Source organism: Branchiostoma floridae, chromosome 1 (genome assembly GCF_000003815.2).
Source record: "Branchiostoma floridae strain S238N-H82 chromosome 1, Bfl_VNyyK, whole genome shotgun sequence".
NCBI classification, from domain to species: Eukaryota; Metazoa; Chordata; class Leptocardii; order Amphioxiformes; family Branchiostomatidae; genus Branchiostoma; species Branchiostoma floridae.
In genome coordinates this window covers 11,573,953-11,595,076 of record NC_049979.1, presented here as the reverse complement: position 1 = coordinate 11,595,076, position 21,124 = coordinate 11,573,953, and the positions used below count along the sequence as shown (strand labels likewise).

At 43.0% G+C, this 21,124-nt stretch overlaps 2 protein-coding genes across 3 annotated transcripts in view; one reads left to right on the top strand and one right to left on the bottom strand.

The window, feature by feature from the left end:
* Nucleotides 1-11,849, bottom strand: part of LOC118416996 (kielin/chordin-like protein) — a 13,093-nt gene extending 1,244 nt beyond the window's left edge. The window contains exons 1-13 of one of the 2 annotated variants that reach the window (XM_035822325.1): nt 11,275-11,849; nt 10,598-10,729; nt 9,101-9,222; nt 7,048-7,203; nt 6,671-6,748; nt 4,754-4,952; nt 4,349-4,404; nt 3,987-4,116; nt 2,941-2,999; nt 2,257-2,448; nt 1,906-2,076; nt 1,303-1,444; nt 540-595 (exon numbers count right to left, since the gene is read on the bottom strand). In XM_035822325.1, the coding sequence (XP_035678218.1) occupies nt 540-595; nt 1,303-1,444; nt 1,906-2,076; nt 2,257-2,448; nt 2,941-2,999; nt 3,987-4,116; nt 4,349-4,404; nt 4,754-4,952; nt 6,671-6,748; nt 7,048-7,203; nt 9,101-9,222; nt 10,598-10,712 (1,476 nt within the window). In that variant the 5' untranslated portion in view covers nt 10,713-10,729; nt 11,275-11,849. The remainder of the gene's footprint in view (nt 1-539; nt 596-1,302; nt 1,445-1,905; nt 2,077-2,256; nt 2,449-2,940; nt 3,000-3,986; nt 4,117-4,348; nt 4,405-4,753; nt 4,953-6,670; nt 6,749-7,047; nt 7,204-9,100; nt 9,223-10,597; nt 10,730-11,274) is intronic. The other variant, XM_035822317.1, reaches the window with a different exon arrangement.
* Nucleotides 11,850-15,961: 4,112 nt separating this feature from the next.
* Nucleotides 15,962-21,124, top strand: part of LOC118427511 (cholinesterase 1-like) — a 6,508-nt gene continuing 1,345 nt past the window's right edge. Inside the window, exons 1-4 of the mRNA XM_035837352.1 lie at nt 15,962-16,131; nt 16,929-17,182; nt 19,513-19,686; nt 20,036-21,070. Of these exons, the coding sequence (XP_035693245.1) occupies nt 16,947-17,182; nt 19,513-19,686; nt 20,036-21,070 (1,445 nt within the window). The 5' untranslated portion in view covers nt 15,962-16,131; nt 16,929-16,946. The remainder of the gene's footprint in view (nt 16,132-16,928; nt 17,183-19,512; nt 19,687-20,035; nt 21,071-21,124) is intronic.

Here is a 21,124-nt window from a genome sequence, read left to right as displayed (position 1 = left end):
TGAAGGGGGTATTACGACATATTTACCGTGTAGGTACATAATACATTAGCAGGGCTTTGCGAATCTAATACGCGCGTTATTGATTTCCTTTTACTTCTCACTGCAAACAACGTAGAAGCACATAAATTTCGTTACACCAAGGAGGTTATAACGTTACGTATACGTTGTTGGCCAAGACGTATTTTTTTCGAATAAGAATTCTTTGCTGGAAATAGAGAAACTAAACAATGCGTCAATAGCATGTATACCACAATATGAAATTTAAAAGAAAACAATGGAACAGAAGGCCTTTTTGGTGATTTTGATAGGAAAGCAAATAAAAGTTTGATATTACCATCCTCCATGACCACTGTTCAAAGGCAAAGCCTTGGGGGTGCGGGTACAACTGACTACTTGATAGCTACATTATACATACTATTGAACGTTAGAAAACTTAGTCTTGTAAGCTAATCGTATTAACCAACATTTTCATCACTGTCTTAAAATTTGAGTCCCCTCACAATAGTTAATGACAGACAGGTGCCAGTTATATCTATTACCTTGTAAATGGTATGCAGGGGGATGACTATGCCGTTGTACGGACAGCCCTCCGGAGCTGAAACGTCACCGACATTGTCATACATGCATATGATGGCGTCATCTTCCATCCTAACCTTAACTATGTCATACGTCATCCAACTTCGGTGTGGTTTAAAACATCAGCGAACAAAGTGAAACAGCTGACTGAGATGGAACTACCTTTCACAATTAGGAAATAATTACCAACAAACCAACATTCAAAATGCAAACAAAGCTGCCAGAAATACCAATTCCAATTCACATACTAAATACTGACACAGTTCCTGCATGCCTTCTTTATCTATCTTAATTACTACCGCAAAATCATCATGTTACAGTTTAATTCCACATAGATCTGCTAGAGTCCCCTAATTGTTGCGAAATGTTTAAATACACATAAAAATTACCCATTTGAAAGGGCTTAGAAATCCTGTGAGGCTTTCTTAGGTTAAGTTAGGCCTACATCACATTTCCAACCGGGGCCCGGCCGGACAGCTTTCGTGAACGAAAAGTATTATATAAAAGTCACCAAATTACACAAGACGTAGAGAGAATAGTCGGAACATTATTTGTGTATATTTTTACGTATACATTTTTATTTTTCGTTTCCACAACGGTCCTCGGCTTGGTAATGTGACGTTAGCCTTATTTCACCATAGATCAGTGACTAACCGCAGCTTGGGTTGAACAACGTGTTGCGTTGCTGCAATGTTGAACACAAGTAAAGCTTAGAATAAAAGTTACCTTCAGCTTGACAGACAGGGCAGCACTGTCCTGCTACCTTCGTGTATTCGGATGGGTCGCAGGCCGGGGCCATGCAACTTGCAGTGGAGCAAATCGGTTGCTGTCCCGCAGCAGGGCACGAACACGTCATGCAGTCATTCACCTGTGGGTAAGAGTGCAAGGGTACTACAGTAATCAGGGCAGAGTGTGATCAGATCCTTAGGACAGATTTGGACTTCATCTGCCCATGAGGAACAAACTTAAATATCTCATCTAAACTATCAAAGACATTTTTGGAACTTGTCCCGAAAGACGGAAGGGGCTTCTTCGCCACAGCTTTAGACAAGACGTTGAGTTGGATTCTCATCATCAGTAAATCTCCAAGCAGACCCCACAGTATTATTAGATAGTATCCAAAGCTGGCAAAGGACTTCATCGGCAAAGGAGTGTGCATCGGTAACTTTCCTAGGCCGGCTAAACTCATTTGTTATCTTTTGATATTTTTCCATGCTACTGTAGGGTCTACTTGTAGATTAATAACCAGTAACAAGTCTTCTGGTGTGATGTAAGCAGCCACCAAGGGTTCAACTTTAATGGACATATAATTGAAGTATAAGATCTCACCTTGTAATCTTTGTCCACCAGGATGATGCCGTCCTGGTGATCACAGCCGATGCAGACAGGACAGCACTGTCCCGGGACGTGCACGGGGTTAGCACAGGGCGGAGCGGCGCAGGCCACCACCGCGCAAGCCATATGTCCACCGTAGCAGTGACAGGTCGTGCAGGGGTCCTCCTGCAGAGTGGAGGTACCAGGCAATCATGGATATGGTTATGGATGGAACAGGATACAAAAGAAATTGTTGAGAGTTGGAAATTTTCTCTGACTGTGCAAGCCTTTGTCCGTGAAGAAATGAAATTATTGTGGATATAAATTAGGGCCCTTCAAGTCACGTGTCCATAAACTTGCTCTTACCTGGAAAGAAGCCCCCAAAGGAACGATGCCGTCCCCGTGCTGACAGCCGAGGCAGCAGGCCGGGCAGACCGGGCAGCACTCTCCAGCGTACCGGACATGGTTGACGCAGGCGGACGAGAATGCACAGCCCACAGCGGCGCAAATCGCCTGTGCTCCGTCGGCCTCGCAGTGGCACCATGAGCAGCCGTCCGGCTGCAGTGGACGCATAGTCATGATTGGAACAATTCTATCCATCCGTTCTTCCATCCATCTATCCATCCATCCATCCATCTATCCATCCATCCATCCATCCATCCATCCATCAATCCATCCATCCATCCATCCATCCATCCATCCATCCATCCATCCATCCATCCATCCATCCATCCATCCATCCATCCATCCATCCATCCATCCATCCATCCAATCCATCCATCCATCCACCCATCCAAAGACCCACGCACCTAACTATCTATTCATCCATCCATCCGTCCATCGATCGATCCATCTATCCATCCATCCATCCACCCATCCATTCATACACACCCCCACCCGTACATACATACATACATACACACACACACACACACAAACACACACACACACACACACACACACACACACACACACACGCACACACACACACTCACTCACTCACACACACACACACGCACACGCACACGCATAAAAATAAAAATCACTTACTGCTCTGTACTGTTCCCCCACGGGGATGATGGCTCCATTGTGCAGGCAGCCCGGCGGAGCTGAAATGATATTGTAAAATCATGCACTTTGATAACTATGATCGCAAACCATCAATCCTATATTTGTAGGGGTGACGCGCTTTGCCAAATGTTTATAAGGCCACGTTGATTTGATTATATGGATGACATCCGCGCTCGCATGAATTTTCGGCCATTTCCAAAAAAAAAAAAGTTTTCGACCACACAATAAATTGTGCAAAGCAGCTGTAAAATGAGCACAAAGTATCAGAAAACAGATAACTAATGTCATAGAATGCCAAAATGAATCTAACGTCAAAGAATAAGATGTGAAAGGACAGAAAGAAAAAAATCTATTGTTGGTTGGGGGAGGTACCAGTACAGAAAATTCAGGTCCAGACGATCATTTCCAGGTCCGGAGATGAACCTGGACCTGATTGTCAGTGGAAACTTCAGAACTGGCAATACTCAAAACAATGGTAATTGGTCAATTTTGCTACAAAGGAATCTGTTTGGTGGATTATTGGACTCCCACTGAATTTTAAAATCCCATCTCCATGTAATAAAGGCTAACTGTCTCTGTACCTTTGACTGTAGAAACTTGGTGCAATTGACTATAAACTCTACTTGACTTCGCTCTTGTTGTCTTCTTGGCCCCCCGGTTAGACCCCAAATGGCTGCCGACATAGTGTGTCCATTTTGTAATTGACGAAACCTGTTCCTCTGTTGTTTTTTTCAAGTCTGTTTTTTTCGGATTGGTCCAAGAAGAAAAAAAAAAAGTTTTGCTGGTATACCATACGTGTGTTTAGTCCTATGTTCAACCTTCCTGGCCACACTGAAGGCAACTTTTTTTTTTGGCCAAACTTTTTTTTTATTCGCTCCCTCGCGTCAGTTTCGGAGTTCCCGGAGGATGTCATCCATATAATCAAATCAGCATGGCCTAATAGGGAAATAAAAGTACACACGAACAATCAGTATTACAATCCAGCAAAACTTTCTTGAGTAATTAAAGGATAAAGGCAGACTCACGGTCGCAGGACCGGCAGCACTGCCCCGCGACCTTGACGGGATCGTCGCAGTACGGAGCCGCACAGTCCTGGATGTAGCACACAGGCTCCTCTCCGGCAGCTGGGCAGGTGCACCAGGTGCAGTCGTCCGGCTGTAGGGTGGAAGTAGAGACAGATCATATTTACCTTACTGTCCTCAAAGTGTCTCAAAGTTGTGTGAGAGAGGGAGGGAGAGAGAGAGAGAGAGAGAGAGAGAGAGAGAGCTAGAGAATTAAAGAAACAGAGAACGAGAGAGAGAGAGAGAAAGAGGGAGAAACAGGCATTGAGCCCAAAACAGCTGACATAACGTTTAGGCAAACATGTGTTAGAGCTTTCAGCTCTCACCTTGTACTCTTCCCCTACACGTATGATGAGTCCGTTGTACAAACAGCCGACCTCAGCTGAAAAGGCGTCAATCGGCGTATGTCAAATGAGTGACCAGAGTGGCAATATGGTAAAGTCAAACTCAAGTAAGAGGTAGTTCACATATATATCATTTTATTAGCAAGACAGCGTGAGAAAAATAACATATATGGTTCACCTACGTCACATTTGTATGGCTGTAATGTCTGTAGCAAGATAGTTTGTTCAGTATCTTTGTTGGTACCTTTTCCGACTAATTCTGTATTTTTGACTCGAGAAAGACAGATCAGTGGAAACATGGTATAGCATCCTTTCATGCATGCTTTAATAACTCCAACGACACAATTAAGAAAGGCTTCTGGTATTTTCTATTCCACCATAACGTACCTGCTGATGCGCAGAGGTCCGCCAGTATACGGAAGGCGACTCTGCAGGGGTTGTCGCTCCTGAAGACGCGGTCGCTGCTACCGGTGATGGTCTCCAGCACATCCCAGTTCACTGACCCTGCAGCTCCAACACCCACAGCGTACAGGTCGATCCCTGCGTCCCTTGCCGCCTCAGCTTGTGCCTCATAGTCATCCATTGCCTGAGAAGATAATAATAATAATAATCTTTATTGCAAACTCATGCCCGAAGGCTAATTGCAAAAATACATGTATGAAAGTACATTGATGATAATGATACAATAACAAAGTGGACATAGGGGTCAACAACTAGTGATACTTCTAATCTAAAATGAATGCTATTGGGTTTGATTTCTTTTCTGTATACAGTGGAGGATGAAATTTCCGACATTTTGGGAGACATATGCATTGGGTGGTGCTAACAGGAAGGCAGTTTTTTGTAGTTCGTTACGATGTGCAAAGCTGGGAAAAAATTTGTTAATTAGTTTAAATAGTTTGTCTCTTTCGGTACTGTAGTGAGGACAATGACAAATAAAGTGCATTTCATCTTCCACTGCTTTTCCTGTACAATATTTACATATTCTCTCGTTAACAGGTAATTGTTTGTATCTACCTCTTTCGACCTCTAACGTATGTGCGCTTACTCTGAGCTTACATATAGCTGATCTTACATCAAAGTCTTTGGTGTGTAGATAATTTTCCATAGTGTACACAGATTTGAGATGCTTATACAATCTTAGTTTACCAGTATCAACAGATAAATTGTGGAGAAAACTTTGAATGTACATGTCAGATAGCCTTCTTCTAAGTAAAGTACAAATATGTTGCCTGTCGAGGTCAGTGTTGTCGTTATTCCAAATAAAGGACAAGCCGCTATTGTTAAGTATTTCTTTCACATGAGATAACAGATTTTTCTTGTTGCTAATTACAAAGGTACCCCGCATATACGAGGGTGCTTCAGAAAGTAATGCCATCGGTTTTGTAACAGGCTCATTTTTCCATCGAATGAGTTCAAATTTGGCACAAAGGTAAAGGCATATGTCCTCTTGATATTGACATATCTCAATTAGTTATTCAGATTTTAATGAGCAACTGAGTTGATTTCAAGATGATCACACACCCTGCAGGTTGTCAGAAGATCAGTTCTTCTAGATCTGACCCACTTATAACTACTGTACGAAACTGAAATTTTGTCTGTATATCAGTGGGTGTCTCTGTAAATGACAAAGAAAAACTGATTGGACTTCAAAGATGAAAGTAGACATGTGGTTGAACGAGAAATACAGCTTCATACATGGGCAGGCTCAGTGTCTTACAATGGCGACAAGTGAGTCAGTGACATTGTCAATTACACGTTAATTGAGCCTTTAATTTCTTCCGACGGGCTACCAGGGGTGTGGTCATCTTAAACTCAACTCAGTCACTCATAAAAACATCCAAAAAAGAGATGAGGTGCATCAATCTAAGGGAGATATATGCCTTTACCTTTGTGCCAAATTTCAACTAATTCGATGGAAACATTAGCTTGTTATAAGACCGATGGCACTACTTTCTGAAGCACCCTCGTACTATCACAATAAAGGTGTCACTTCTAAAATTAAGCATGCAACATTAATTATTCAACGAAATTTCGAACTCTTTGCTCATAGCCTTTAAGTTCATCTGTGTAAACAACTAATCCAACACAACAAATTCAAGAAACCTCACGGAGCTTTTGACGGAAAGGACGCATTAGGTAAAATATGTATTCACGCATTTACAAGTTTCCAACAGGATGTAAAATAACCATATCAATATCATATCTCGTTCAAATATCTCATGACAGTAACATGATATTACAGTATCAATATTACACCCACCTTCCAATTTCAAAGATTGGGAATTGAAAACTATTTCCCACCTGTGCGTTAGCGTCACTTTGAGGGAATCCGTCTGACAGGAGTATAGCTGTCCGAGGTATCCCGGTACGGAATTTAGACTAAAATAAACAAACAAACAAATAAATAAATGAATGGACAAACACAAACGGGATTACGGTTTAAGTTCGGATCATCCTTTACAGGAATATCCAGTGCACAACCCCAAATTCCCTAGATCCCATCTCCAGCTGAGCTCCCTAGCCTGGCTAAATCACCCTCGACTATCAAACAATCCCGTCAGCGAGAGATTGTAGAAACACAGGATACCAAATCATCCACATTGCGACTTTAGTACGTTCCCACAAGAAACCACCGGCCTCACATCAAACTAACGTCTGTACCGGTCTGTTGGTCCTACCGTGTCTGTCATGAAGCTGAGGGCGTGTCCTGTTCGGCTCAGGCCTCCCTCCTGCGTCAGATTACTGATGGCGAAAGGTAGACCGGGGTTGGAGATTGTGTACATGCCCAGCGGAATACCTGTCCTCGGTACGCAGTTGTAAAGTATGACTCCGATCTATATGTCACAGGAAACAGGAAAAGAACACTCCTATAGTCTTCTAAAACCGCATAAGAAGACCTCGCAGTGAAGCGTTGGTTTGTACGTACATGTATGCATGTGTTTATTATTACCTCCATGAAATGTCATGGAATGGAGGTTATATTTTCTGTTATGTGTCTCTGTCTGTGTAGATGATAACTAAAGAACGGCTGGATGGATTGGTTTCATACTTGTTGTGTTGGTGGGGTGTGATGAAAGCTCGAATCGATGAGATTTTGGGAGCCGTATCTGTCGTTATAATCGATGTAATAATATCAGAAATCACCCCTATATCTGCGAAATATTGGAACAGGCATGTCCCGGTGACGTATGTAGGTCAGGTAATTAATCACCCATGGGCCATGTAGCCAGCAGCTAACAGTTGCTCAAGAACGGCTGGATGGATTGGTTTCATACTTGTTGTGTTGGTGGGGTGTGATGAAAGCTCGAATCGATGAGATTTTGGGCGCCGTATCTCTCGTTATAATCGATGTAATAATATCAGAAATCACCCCTATATCTGCGATATAATGGAACAGGCATCGTGCTTTAAGTGTTTGTTAATGGGCTTAGCTCCAAGCAGATAGTGAGGTGATTTGTATGACAGCTGTTTGGGGAACCCCGAGTTTTTTTAATATGATAATTAGTTTTATTTATGTTTGCTTAGGATATCATGGAGACGTGAAGCGTAAGTATTAAGAAGTTGAGGTACATTTAACGGTAATGCTTAACAGGTATGGATGTCTCACATACTGTACTGCTGATTTGAGTGACATGGTGATTAAAATGCCATTAGGTCCTCTCATCTTAGATGGGTTGGGTGTCAGAAGTTTTATGGGCGATACAGATGTTCTGATTTTGTTACGATAAGGGACAGTTGTTAGTTGTCTCTTTCGTAGCCAATGGTACTTGTTTTTTAGCAGACGGGGTTGGCGTCAAGCATTCATCTTACAGTTGGTGTAGGGCTATCAGAGGAAAGTGTGCATCTCGTTTTTGTACCGTGTGAACAGCTGATGTTATGACATATTGGTGGAAAATCAAATCACCATCTAACTAAAGTTGGCCACATCCCTTCTTCTTTCTGAGTTTCCCAACTTCCTCCCACCACACCGCTCTGAGGCACATAGTCGAACCTCAATAATGCTGACAACCTTAGACAGTTTAAATGCCAAACATCAAGCTTAAGGAACACCACGCTACCATATGCCGTCGACCTCTTAAACGCACATTACATAATTAAGTGTCACATTTTAATAATTACTAATCAGATGGACATCCTCTGTGTCATTAAATAAATACACCACTACTTTCCCATAACATTTATAACCATTACTCTCAAATACAACCGACTATAAACATACATACCATCCACAAAAAAGCAATAAATATTTCATGGAGGTATGAGGTCCCCGAACTCTAGTTAGTACTTGTGTCAATGGACCATCAGAACTCAAAAGTTACCCGGTTGGCCAGATGGACCTTACGTATAGATAGTCACAATACAATAACTGCACTACCTAATACTAACTTCTTTGAGAAGGAGGTTATGTTTTCTGCTCCCGGGTTAGATGTAAATTTAGATGTAGCTCGAAACGGATTGATCATGCATGGAGCACAATATTCGATGGTCTATGTGTAGTGCAGTGGGTATGATAAAACAACTCACTAGCTCAGTCACTCATATTCCCTCACGACAAACAAGAGGATTAGTTAAATGAGGATTAGAAATTTCCAACATTAATATGGTGCAAATGGAGCAAATGGTGGGCAGTCGGCCACTAGAGTAGGGCAAATGGTATGATATTCATGCAAAGAAGTGGAAAAGAAGCAGAATTTGTATCGGTTTTACAAAAAGTATAAATTTCCGACTCACTCCGATATCCTGGTCAGTAAAGCATTGTAGAAAGTCGATGATGAATTGCAGGGCGAGGCCGAACCGGGGGCCCAATATGCTGGAGGAATCGTCAACAATGAAAACAATGTCGGCGGCGCAACCTGTTGGAACGTGACATAGATGCCGAGACGTTAATCTGATCAACGTACTAAGTATGTTAGGAAATGGCACGAGCATTTTGATTGTTTTGTTATCATAGTTTTCTAGATGGTGTTTTACGCCGAACGGCGGTTATACCGGCTATATAGATACAGATACAGATAATTATCTCTCCCAAAACTGCCCTGTTGGGTCGGATTGGATATGTGAGCTCGAGCCTAGAATTACAGGGAAACTCACAGAGGCAAGTTGTTTGTTCTACTAATACTATACTACTTTGTCATGCATACAAAATCAACAAAATTGTGTACTAAACTTTCATCACAACCAAGCAACAAATTGGGCCACTACAATCCAGTGAAGGAAAAGTGACCCCGTGCAGACCCATTTCGGTTTATGGTTGTGATGGGATAATTGCTAAAGATCGAGGTCAATTTCGGACCACAGAAAAAGAGGAAATAAGTTGTTAAATTTTTCATACATACCCACTACAAACAGGACTTTCAAGATCATATTATGATTAAGATTTCTTAAGATAACACCTCACAATTCTGAGGCCGTTTTACCGTAGTCTGGTGCAACGGCGCGAAAGGAATGATATCAAAGTCAAATATTGGCCAAGCGGCGAGGAGAAAATGTGGTTGCTACCGCTATAAACTGATACAGCAAACATACTGCAAAATGACTTTTAAGATCGTTCAGAGATTTCTTGATTTAAAATCAGCCTTACGTATATTTTATTAAATTATGGAATGATAGAGTGTCTGGAGGGCACACGGGGAAATCAGAATATTGCTGCTTTATAATGCTACGTCCACCTAGTCCTAGCTTTATGTCATTCTTTTGGGTTCAGACAAATATGTATAATGTCTGGAGAAACAGAAAACTTGTTTCTAAAGTGACAGTCCCTGTATCTCTAACAATCTGAGTCAGTCTGATCCAGAATCCGGATCCTCAAATCGTACGAAAAGTGGATTCGGTCAATAATTTGCGGATTAAACTGTACTCGCCTCCTGTGGCCTGCCCGACCGGTTGGTCAGTGCCGACTGTCCCGCGGATGGTAATGGACCGGTCAACAGTGCTGTTTCTCAGTAAATGTCATTATCATCAATTTCTCGCTGATTCTACCTGTTCAGTTTTCTGCCAATCTAACTTGAAATCCGGCCCCAGCTAACCTCAGTCCTATCCTGTGGGAGCAGCTTTTAATGCACCCAAGCACAAGCCAACGTTCCCATCTTACAAATGTCCATCTCATATTCTGTCACTCCACATTAGTCAAATAGCTGTGGACACACACCAAGAGAAACAAACACACCGTCGGACAGAAAACATTATCTCCGTTGTCACGTAGGTAATAGACAACAAAGATGCACTCACCTGAGCTCGGGCCAGGCGGTTGGGGCTCGGGTTGGGGCACCGGCAAATATTGGCTGGTTGTCCCGCGGAAAGCGACGAACATCACCAAGTTGAGCAGCAACAGTTTCCACAGCATATTTGTTTTCTTGAAATCTGTGTAACAACGGAAAGACACACGTGCGTTATTAGATTGTGTAATTTCTATCGAACCAGGTTTCTCGATCGCCTGGTAGAGGCAAACGGAAAATATGAGTAATACCCCTGTCACATTTGGCGAAAATCAATCGGAAGACGATTCTGCGGCAATCGCCCGAGCCTCGCTTATGATTATAACTTTATTGCACAAGGACTGTACAAGGTACAAAGTATGGCTTATATGTGACAGGGACGGTTTGCAGGTGAAAAATACGCGCAACCCTCTGTTGATCTCAAATCTGGCCGATCTTCCATCGGTACGCCCGAAGATCGTACATAATGTGACATGGGTATTACCAGGACTCAGGTCTCCTCTGTACTTCTATTTATCGCTATCACCTATTACAACATGCAGTCAAACGCACAACGTTAATAGGGGATACACGAGATTTCATACAACTGTCAGAGGTTCTTAGCGCTCATCCTCTTGAAAATGAAACGACAGAAAAATCCTGATCGAGAACAGCATTATACGAATAATTTGGTACAAGAACAGTTCTTACCTTCTGCTAAAGTTCGGGAAGTACCGGTAGGCAGTCGATATCAAGTTTGGTCCAAACCAGAGTCAGTATGTGTGTCCAGTTGTGCTCAGTCCTCGGTCCGCTCGATTGTCTTCTGACCAGAACACGGTTGGTGCGACACAGGTGACAAGGAAGAACTCTTTGGGAGTCTACGATACAAGCCGGTCGTTATGAACCGGGACGCTTCCCATTGGTCCAAGTCAATAGTTTCTTCTCTTATCAGTCATGAATATCAAGCTTCGTCATATCAGAGGAATTGAGCAATGGCCAACAACCTTTAGCCTCCCTTGCAGGCCCTAGATACGGCTGTCGTTTTCACATGGCTATTTTGTTGGCTGCGTACCGTTGTCGGGCCTCCCGTTTCAAACAACTTTCACTTGTAGAGATTTTGCAATACACTATTCGTTCACGGAGATGTATTCGTTATCAGCAACAACAAACAAGAAGACAAACTCCAAACACAACATAATAGAAAATAAGAGAAATTACCCATTCAAATGGATCCATTCAAATGGATTGAATGGTATCAGGAATCAGTAGTCGGCCAATACGTTGTAAACGGCACTCCTACATCCTGCAAAATTCTGCGATATACCATCATTCAATCAGTTGGGTAATTCACACTATTTCACAAATAATCTTTGGAGACTGGTAGAGCGAGGGTATGCTATCAAGACCATCAGTATGAACGCACAGTCCCCACAAGCAGATATTTAGTTGACAGTAAACTGTGATCACGAGGTGCGTTAGTCCGGCTGTGAGTCAGAGGCGTATGTTTTGTCTTTACCTCTGACCCAAGGAAATAGATTTTTAGATGGACATCTGTTTATGATGTGGCGGTCGGCGGCTTTCAAACGGAAAAGACGAGAATGGTTCTTTAGACATTCTTACAACTAGCATCTTTCTACACATATCTATTACAGGTTACTATTTGCAAATGCCTATTTCTAAGATCAGGACGAGTAAGTTGGATTTCCTCAGAAGCAGTGGAAGACGAAATGCCTCATTTTTCTATAATGTGTGGGTTATTTCTCTTTGATCATGATATTGATATGTTGGTCTATGTTGTTTCTGGATCCTTGTTGACATGTTATTCTTACTGTCTTTTGAAAATATCACGGGTATATTTATAGTCATCGTCCTGTAAAACACCTCAGTACTTCAGTTAGACATAAACACCCCAGACCAAAGCGTCAACATCGTCGCAAGATTTGATATTACCCTATTGATCCTGGCGTGTGTTGTACACTCTGATGTGCGACCGGAGATGGCGCAAACACATCGATAATCCAAAGGTAGGTCAGTCACCTGCGACCTCCTGATAAGTAAGATCTGGCTCAGTAATTATAAGATGAGCCTATTGAACAGAACGAAATTGTCTGCGTTACGGGCAGATATCTATTAGAAAGCGTCATGTGTTAAAAAAACACTTTTACTATACAGTTATCCCACTTGCAATGATGTTCTGAAACTGTGATCATGTTGCTTGCATCACTGACCTCTGGCAATCCGCACACAAACTGGGATCCAAACCGTTCAGACTGGTCCTAGACATACTATTTTAGTAAAATCTGATAACACCCGAACTTCTGTCCTATCGTGACATGTCCTCATGACTCGTTTGTGCCCCAAAGAATTCTCCGGATCCAGTATGGAGACACACCAAGTTCTTTACTTGTACGAAATGTATTCATTGCAATATTGATTTACTAGGCCCAAGCCGGATACTTAGTATAGTAGGGGCTGTATTTTAGCAGTAAAGCATGTATTGTAATAAAATATCACGTTCAACATTGAGTTTCCATGCAACTTGGTGCAAGTGAGTTTGTGATTTTTAGAAGCAAAACAAATAGAGAGAATTTTGAATCATACCACTTGTACGTTGTTGGCTTTTGAACGTAAGTGCTACAGGGAGTTTTGTATCGATAGCAAATAGGCTTTTATTCAGTCAAATGCGGAAGTGTAATTTTTCTTCAGTGCAGCTTGTCCAACGATCCTGTGTATGTCCCAAAGCTATCAGTTTTAGAGCTCTATGATCAAGTGTGATTGCGATACATGACATCTGTACATCATGAAAATAGAAATGCAAAATCATGCAATCCAAATGATGGTATGACTAGAGAATTTGCTGTTTTGTTTTCAGACACATTTGATTCTTTCTGTTGTGCAAAGTTTATATTCCCAGCTAACTCCCTACATGCAGTTTTCTGTACAGGCCTTGCGATATGGTGAATAAAGATGGCAACTAGAAACGTTTTGAGTCAATTTAGTAGTCTGTGGATTAAAAAGAATTGGAACAGGTAAGGGGATATTTCAGTGCCAGAGTAGTTGGTCGTCTTAATGAGCGTATATCTGTCCCACTCAGGTAGAAAAGTTTAGTGTTGTGCCATGGAATCCTGCAGACTCTAATCTAAACTGCTGCTGTATGAAAAGTTGACTGTCTAATTTTGAATAGGTTTTATGAATCTAAAATTTCATGAAAGACTTTGACTTTGTGTAATCTTTCTGTTGTTGGGTGTCTTATGCGTCATGTGGGCTGGGCGACTTGAAGGTCGTATTACCGAAGTTCTTCTCAAAGTACTGACTGGCATCCATGAGGTTGTGGCGGGTTTACATCCAGCTTATTTGTGCTACCTAATCCCTGTGTAGCTAGCAACGGGCGTCCTTCAAAAGTATCTAAAATACATAGCATTTATTGACAATAAGTAATCTGAGACGGTTAAGACGAGGCGAGAGTCAACTACTATTCGGGAAAACTGCCGAACTTTATTTGGAGGAACTCAGACAATCCACCGCGTGCACTATCGTTCTCAGTATAATGTTTTCATACTCCAAACTTGTTGGCAGTGACTTGTTTGCCACCGCACAACCTTTGTCTGAAAGGCGTAATGTAGCAAGTCTAGCGTTATTCTATCGCTGCTTTTAAGTTTTATGGCAAATGTTCATCAAAACTTCACTCTCTTGTTACTCCATAACGAGCTTCCTCTGCAAGAACGCGTTTTGCCACTTCCAGGGAAGCAAATCACCCCTTTTTCCTCAGTAATCCACCTCTTACTAGGTTACTTGTGTCAGAAACATAAGTTTATCTGGTGGAAGTTATCAATCATGGAAGTGACGATGCATAGATGTGCCACATGGTGATTCGCGAGCTCGGTCAGGCGACATGTTAGCACCCATCCACTTCATCAATCACCTCAGGATGTAAAATAGAAAGACGAGTCCTGCAAGTGGTTGGTCGGCACTCAAATACGACATTTGGCCAATCACCGGAGGGTAACACTGCTCCGTCAGCTTTCCTTTCGCCTTGCCCCATCGGTAGACGATGCAGTGTGCCCAGGGACGGCAGTTCCGGAGCGAGCTCTCCGACAGGCAGGTTTCTGGTAGTCTCCAAGCAGACGTATCAGCTGGATGAAAAAAAAAAGAATTTGGCCAACTAAGGACAAGTAATTATAAGTTTCTATAGGATTTCAGTCAATCTTTTGCAGCAGGTTCAATATACGAGGGGCGTTCAATAAGTAATAACTCTGACCCACTTTCAGTTGTCTGATCTAGATGAAATTTTGCATGTGTAATGATTCATATCTCTATACTTTATGCTGCAAAAAAGAGCTCTGAACTAATTGTAGTTTCTGATTTAATGGTGTTTGAACTGAGTTAGTTGTGAAATGGACAAGGTGTGAAATGGAGCCAGTTGAGTGTCGCGCAGTGATCCGGTTTTTGTATTTGAAAGGACGCACACCAAAGCCAAGGAGACTTTTGATGAAATGAAAGAAACTTATGGTGATGATGCCCCATCATATTACCTTGTAAAACGCTGGCATCCTGAATTCAAACATGGCCGGAAGTCTGTGGAAACAGCTCCCAGACATGGTCGTTCCTCTTCTGCCATTGATGAGGCATCTGTTGGAGGACCAACCTGGGGTGTCCTACAAAAACGGTGTCCAGAGCAGCATCAAACGATGGGAGAAATGCATAACTCTGGGTGGTTCCTATGAAGAGAAAGACTAATAACTGTGCCAAGTTTCATTAATCTCCTGCTATGGAAAATGAGTCAGAGTTATTACTTATTGAACGCCCCTCGTATTCCCATACCACCACAACAACAATATGCAAGAAAGAACAATGTTATTCTAGAAAGAACTGGTTGCGCACTAGTCCACGGGAAGATATTCAATGAGATATTCAGAATTGGTCAAGAAAAGAAGGGGATAGGGGGCAACTATTTCTAAATACATTTTTGTATATACCTACGTTGAGATGGATTGTCAACAAGGGCAACAACATGTGATACAAAGACGCCAAACCCACGGAAACAATCGGACGTAAGCAAGGCTTTATTCAGGTGATTAAGACACGACTGAGAACAATCGATTTCGAAGGAAATGATGGAATGCCTGTTTTGTCTGCATGTTTTTCGGACCACAGGTCCTGAATAGAAGGCGTATCGTGATAAGCAGCAACGGGCTTGACTTAACTTGACACCGCACCCAAACTTCGCTAGCAACAGGCGGGCTGACGTACGCGTCACTGAACAACTTTGCTCATGACAAATCTGAAGTTTAGAAGGGGCGGAACCGGGTTTAGTCTTTTTGTCATACAGGTACTAACACTGGCTACAAACAAATATTGTGTACTGTAGATCTACAGTTTTCCAACGAGCGACCGAAGTTTCTATTGGCTGCCGGTCCATACGGATGAATAGTTGCTGCCATGACTCCTTTATGTGGTGTCTATGACCGTAACGCAAATAAGCACGTCAGCACTGCTGATCACACACCGTGAGTGGCTCACTCCTGCCGCACCCACGGAGTACCGACTACACCCTGTGTAAGGTCGCAGGTAAGAGTGTTGTTTCTGTGACATATTTCTTCTTCTTGTTCTTCGTCAGTCGAACCTGAAGCGTTATGCTTGAGAGGAAGCACGATGCTTTGTTTCAATCTCCAAGAAGATCTTGCTGTGGCAAATAGGAAGGAGTTTAGCCGGCAGTGAGGAGTTATTGGCCACAGCTCCAAGCAGATCTTTCTGTGGCAAATTGCAAGGAGTTTATCCGGCAGATGAGCAACTCCTCTGCCGACTAGACTCATTCCCATTTGCCACAGCAAGATCTGCTTGGAGATTAGCTTTGTTTCGGTACTAATTGTGCAGTGGAGTTTGACTTCGCTGGACTCAGGGCTAATCTCAGTATTATTTTTAGACAGACAAGAATAATGTGGAACTACACACTTATGTTAACAGTACCACATACAAAGGACAGGCAGAGGGTAAAGATAGACCCAAAACCTTTTGAGACCGTAAGGGCAGTGGGTTATTATATACCGTGCTTCAGGCACTGAAAGGCGTAGCCCAGTATGCTCTTTCCACCGACTGGTGAAATCCGAATCCAAATCAATGTGGAATATTTGAAGATTTCTGCATGGTTCACCATCTCGCTTGTTACGTTCTACTGAATGTTTGAATGATGATACATGTAGGACTGTTTGAGACGAACGTCATGTTACCGTTCCTGTGTATCCTAAATAGGAGTGTCGCCGTGTTCGGCTCTTTAGAGTTCTTAATTACTTTGGGGGAAAAGAAATCAGATTCTGGGACAGATCTAGATTTCTATAGTCCAAGATTCTGACGCTTTCTGTTCACAGTTCAATCCAGCACTGGCCATGTTCCTGTATGTCCTAGCCGCGGTGTGTGCCGTCCTGCTCGGCCCAGGTGAGGTCCAGGCGGCGGCTGACGTCACGGCCCCGGCAGGAAGAGTGTTGGGGCTGGAGCAGGACGTGAGCGGGACGACAGTCAACACCTTCCTGGGGATCCCGTTCGCACACCCGCCCGTCGGGGCCCGGCGGTTCCGGCGGGCGGAGCGCCTGCAGCCCTGGGACGGGGTTTACCACGCCACGAGGTAAGGACCGAGGCATCACATTCGAAAGAAGAAATTGTAAGGAAGCCTATCGATATATTTTACACAGCTTTAATATATGACTTACTATGTTGAATATGCGATGTTTCTCCGTACTTAGTGCCCGGCGCTTGCATAGTAGTGGTCCGGGCATGGCGTCATTTAATGAGTGTAACACGTCCTGGTCAAAGTCAGAATGTGTGGTTTGATCCACTCACACCGGGAATGCAGTCTTCGACAAATGTGGCGGGCTCAAGGTGTGATAAAAAACCTCACACACAGTGTCTCCGTAATTTACGGTCCAATAGGATGTTCATGTGCCCAAAGCTATGTACCGTTTCCACATGAGTCGAGTAGGAAAATAGGTGCAAAGTGCCGATCGCGATGCAAAACATTGGGGTCTGCTAGGGATTCGAACCCAGAACCTTTAGATTCTATGTCAGCAACCCTAACCCCAAAACCACCTGTGAACGCAAATAGATGGAACAAGTGGTCACGCGCGGCTGATCTAATGTCATTATTTTTTTTTTTTTATATAACTTTTTATTGATTTTTCAAACACAAGATACACATATCATACATAGAGCGATAATACTGAAAGTACATGTAGTACAGAAAAGATAAATAAAACCAGAAAACAATGAGGATAACTTATAGCAGTGTACACATTTGTATATAACAAGGAAATGGTAAACAGAAGTTGTATATATGTTATTCACTATTCACTGTTTTAACGATAAAGCTATTTTCCCCCATTTACCAAAGTGTTCTTTTATCTTATCCATCCTTTTTGCTATAATATATTCTAGCCTATGGAAGTATGACATATATGAAATAAAGGCTTGTAAATTAAGAGAGCGTTGACGGTTCTTGAAAATAAAGTGTTTGCCAAGAAGGATAATCATATTGGCAGAAACTGGGCACCGACAATTCAAATCACCAAAGATAACTTTAAACAGGTTCAGATTTAAATGTTCCCCCGTATTGATGAAAAACCCAGTCTTCTACTTGCCTCCAGAAACGTGTAGCAACTCTACAATGAAAAAAGAGATGGAAGACTGTTTCTTCATCTTCATTACAATATTCACATAAGGGCGACTCCTTCAAACCCCAAGTGTATAAGGTCTTGTTCACGGTCAAGTATTTGAATAATAGTTTATGTTGAAACATGCAAACACTAGAGTCAATGGAAATTTTGTAAGGTAGGCTATAAACCTTTTGCCATGGTATTGGACAGTTGAAATAATCTTCCCACGTGTACTGTATCCTGTCTGAAGTTTCACATAATCTGGCTTCATTCATGTAGAAAGCATATAAGCATTTATTAATATTTTTACTATGTAGCCAGGTTACATCTCTACAGGCAGGGATGCAAACACGTAGCTCTGAGGAGCCTTGTCTTAGAATATGTTTCCATTGAGGAGGAATAGCTGACAAAAGTTGATGATACTGATAAGCTGTACAGACATCTCCAAATTTGACTACAAAGCTGTCAAAAGACAAAACATTATTCTCAGCATCAATAATGTCATTTACAAAAAGTACTTTTTTATTGAAGAAGGCTGAGGAACAAAAGGGTCGCCTATTTATACAAATATGTGAATTCAAGCAAAGGAGTTGCTGTTTGACTTGTATGCTATTTTCTGGGGGGCGTAGTTGGTATTTCAACCAACTTTGTATAACTTGTCGAAAAAACAGACTGACTACTTTCTTAATCAAGATTTCGAAGTCATTCGTTTTAAGCTGTGCAAAAGGAAACGTACTGGTTCTAAGAACAGGACTAGAGGAGGACAATAATTTAGAACAAAACCAGTTTTCGTTTTTGTGCAGTTTTGGCACTAGAGCGGCCTTCAGTTTGAGATCGACAGCTCGCAGATTTTGAAGTTTTAATCCACCTTGATCATAATCATTATATATTGTCTTTCGCTTAACTCGCTCGGGTCCGTCACGCCATAAAAACTTGAAAATCTTTTTTTCATATTTGTCGAAAAAAGCTGACGATGGAGACGGGAGCGAACTTAATAAAAATATAAACTGTGAAACTATAAGTGTATTTACCAGAGTGACTTTCCCCATAAGTGATAGTCCTTTTTCTTTCCAGGGATTCAAAATTTTATCTATTTTCATATATTTTCGGTCAAAATTGATTGACACAATATCTTTAAAGTTTACAGGAATATGGATACCTAAAACTTCTGTAGGTCCATCTGTCCATCGTATGGGCAGAGGAGAGGGTAAATAGAAGTCTGTATATTTTAGGGAGCCAATGCGAAGTACAGCACACTTGTCAAAGTTAGGAACTAGACCAGATAATGTCATTATTTATTCTCCAGGAAACCAAACGCGTGTATTCAGGTCGATGACTCCTCTGGCTCCGACGTTTTGCCAGGATGGGAGATCAACACACCGAAGAGCGAGGACTGTCTGTACCTGAACGTGTGGCAGCCGACTCCCGTCCCCACCGCGGCTGCCGTCATGGTCTGGATATACGGCGGCTCCTTCACATCGTACGTGTTGATGCGGTTTGACTAAAAATCCAAACAACTAACGCTTTATTATTATCAGAATGCGACGATTTTTACGTTGTTTTTTTTTGTATTTCATACAAATGTGTTTAGAGTCTAACCAAAAACATTCCCTGGAAGATACAAAGGCAGTTAACAATAGCGACGAAACCGTAGGATGTACTGGTAAGGGGAAAGGTAAAAACACATACAGTAGTCATTGTGTATTGGTGGCCCGCAGCTAACAAATATTTCGAAATATTAACGAAACGACAACACGGCCCTGCAGGTCCAGAACAAGCTGGTAGGAGGCCAAACTTAAATCACTTTTCTTAACAAATTTGTTTTGCAGGGGTTCGATTGCCCTTGACATATACGATGGTCGGTACCTCGCCGCCACAGAGGGAGTCGTGGTGGTGAGTGTGAACTACCGGGTTAGCACGTTGGGGTTCGCCTACGCCGGGACGAATGACGCTCCAGGGAACATGGGGCTGACGGACCAGCTGGTGGCCCTGCAGTGGGTGCAGGACAACATCGCGTCGTTCGGGGGCGACCCCTCCAAAGTCACCATCTTCGGTGAGAGTGCGGGAGCCATAAGCGCCGCCCTCCACCTGATGTCCCCGGAGAGCAGAGACGTGTTTAACCGCGCCATCTTGCAGAGCGGGACGGCTCTGTATGAGGAGCTCATCTTCTCTCCAGACGACATGTACGGCAACACCAAGGCTCTGGCCGAGAGGCTGGGGTGTCCCACTGAACAAGGCCCAGCAGCCATGATGGCGTGTCTGAGAGAACAAGACGCAGAGAGCCTTGTGGCCGGCTACCCGCCGCTGTACCCGGTCATCGACGGCAGCTTCATCCAACAAAACCCCGTAAAGGCTCTAGATGATGGACAGTTCAAACAGACGGACATCCTGCTGGGCAGCAATACCAATGAGGGGATGCTGTTCTTGATACTTTATGGAATTCCTGGGTACGGTGTTGGCAGCGTCGACAGGAGCCAGTTCATACAAAACATCTATGCGATGACGACTGGTCTGAACGAGCTGGCAGTGGAGGCAGTCGCCTTCCAGTACACCGACTGGCTGCGCCCCGATGATGGGGACATGTACCGAGACGCCCTGGACACCGCCTTAACAGACCAGTATTACTTTTGCCCGAACTTCAGGACGGCGCGCGCCCATACCCGAGTCGGGACGACGGCCTACATGTACGAGTTCGCCCATCGTGCCTCTAACGTAGTCTCTCCGGACTGGGCGGGCGTGCTCCACACCGCGGAAATACCGTTCGTTTTCGGGGGGCCCCTGAACGCTACCTTGGGGTACACCGCCGAGGAGGTTGAGCTGTCCCGGAGGATGATGCGGCACTGGGCAAACTTTGCTAAAACAGGGTGAGTATCTCCGAACTTATTTTCTTGCCGTCTAATGCACGACGATCTTACAAC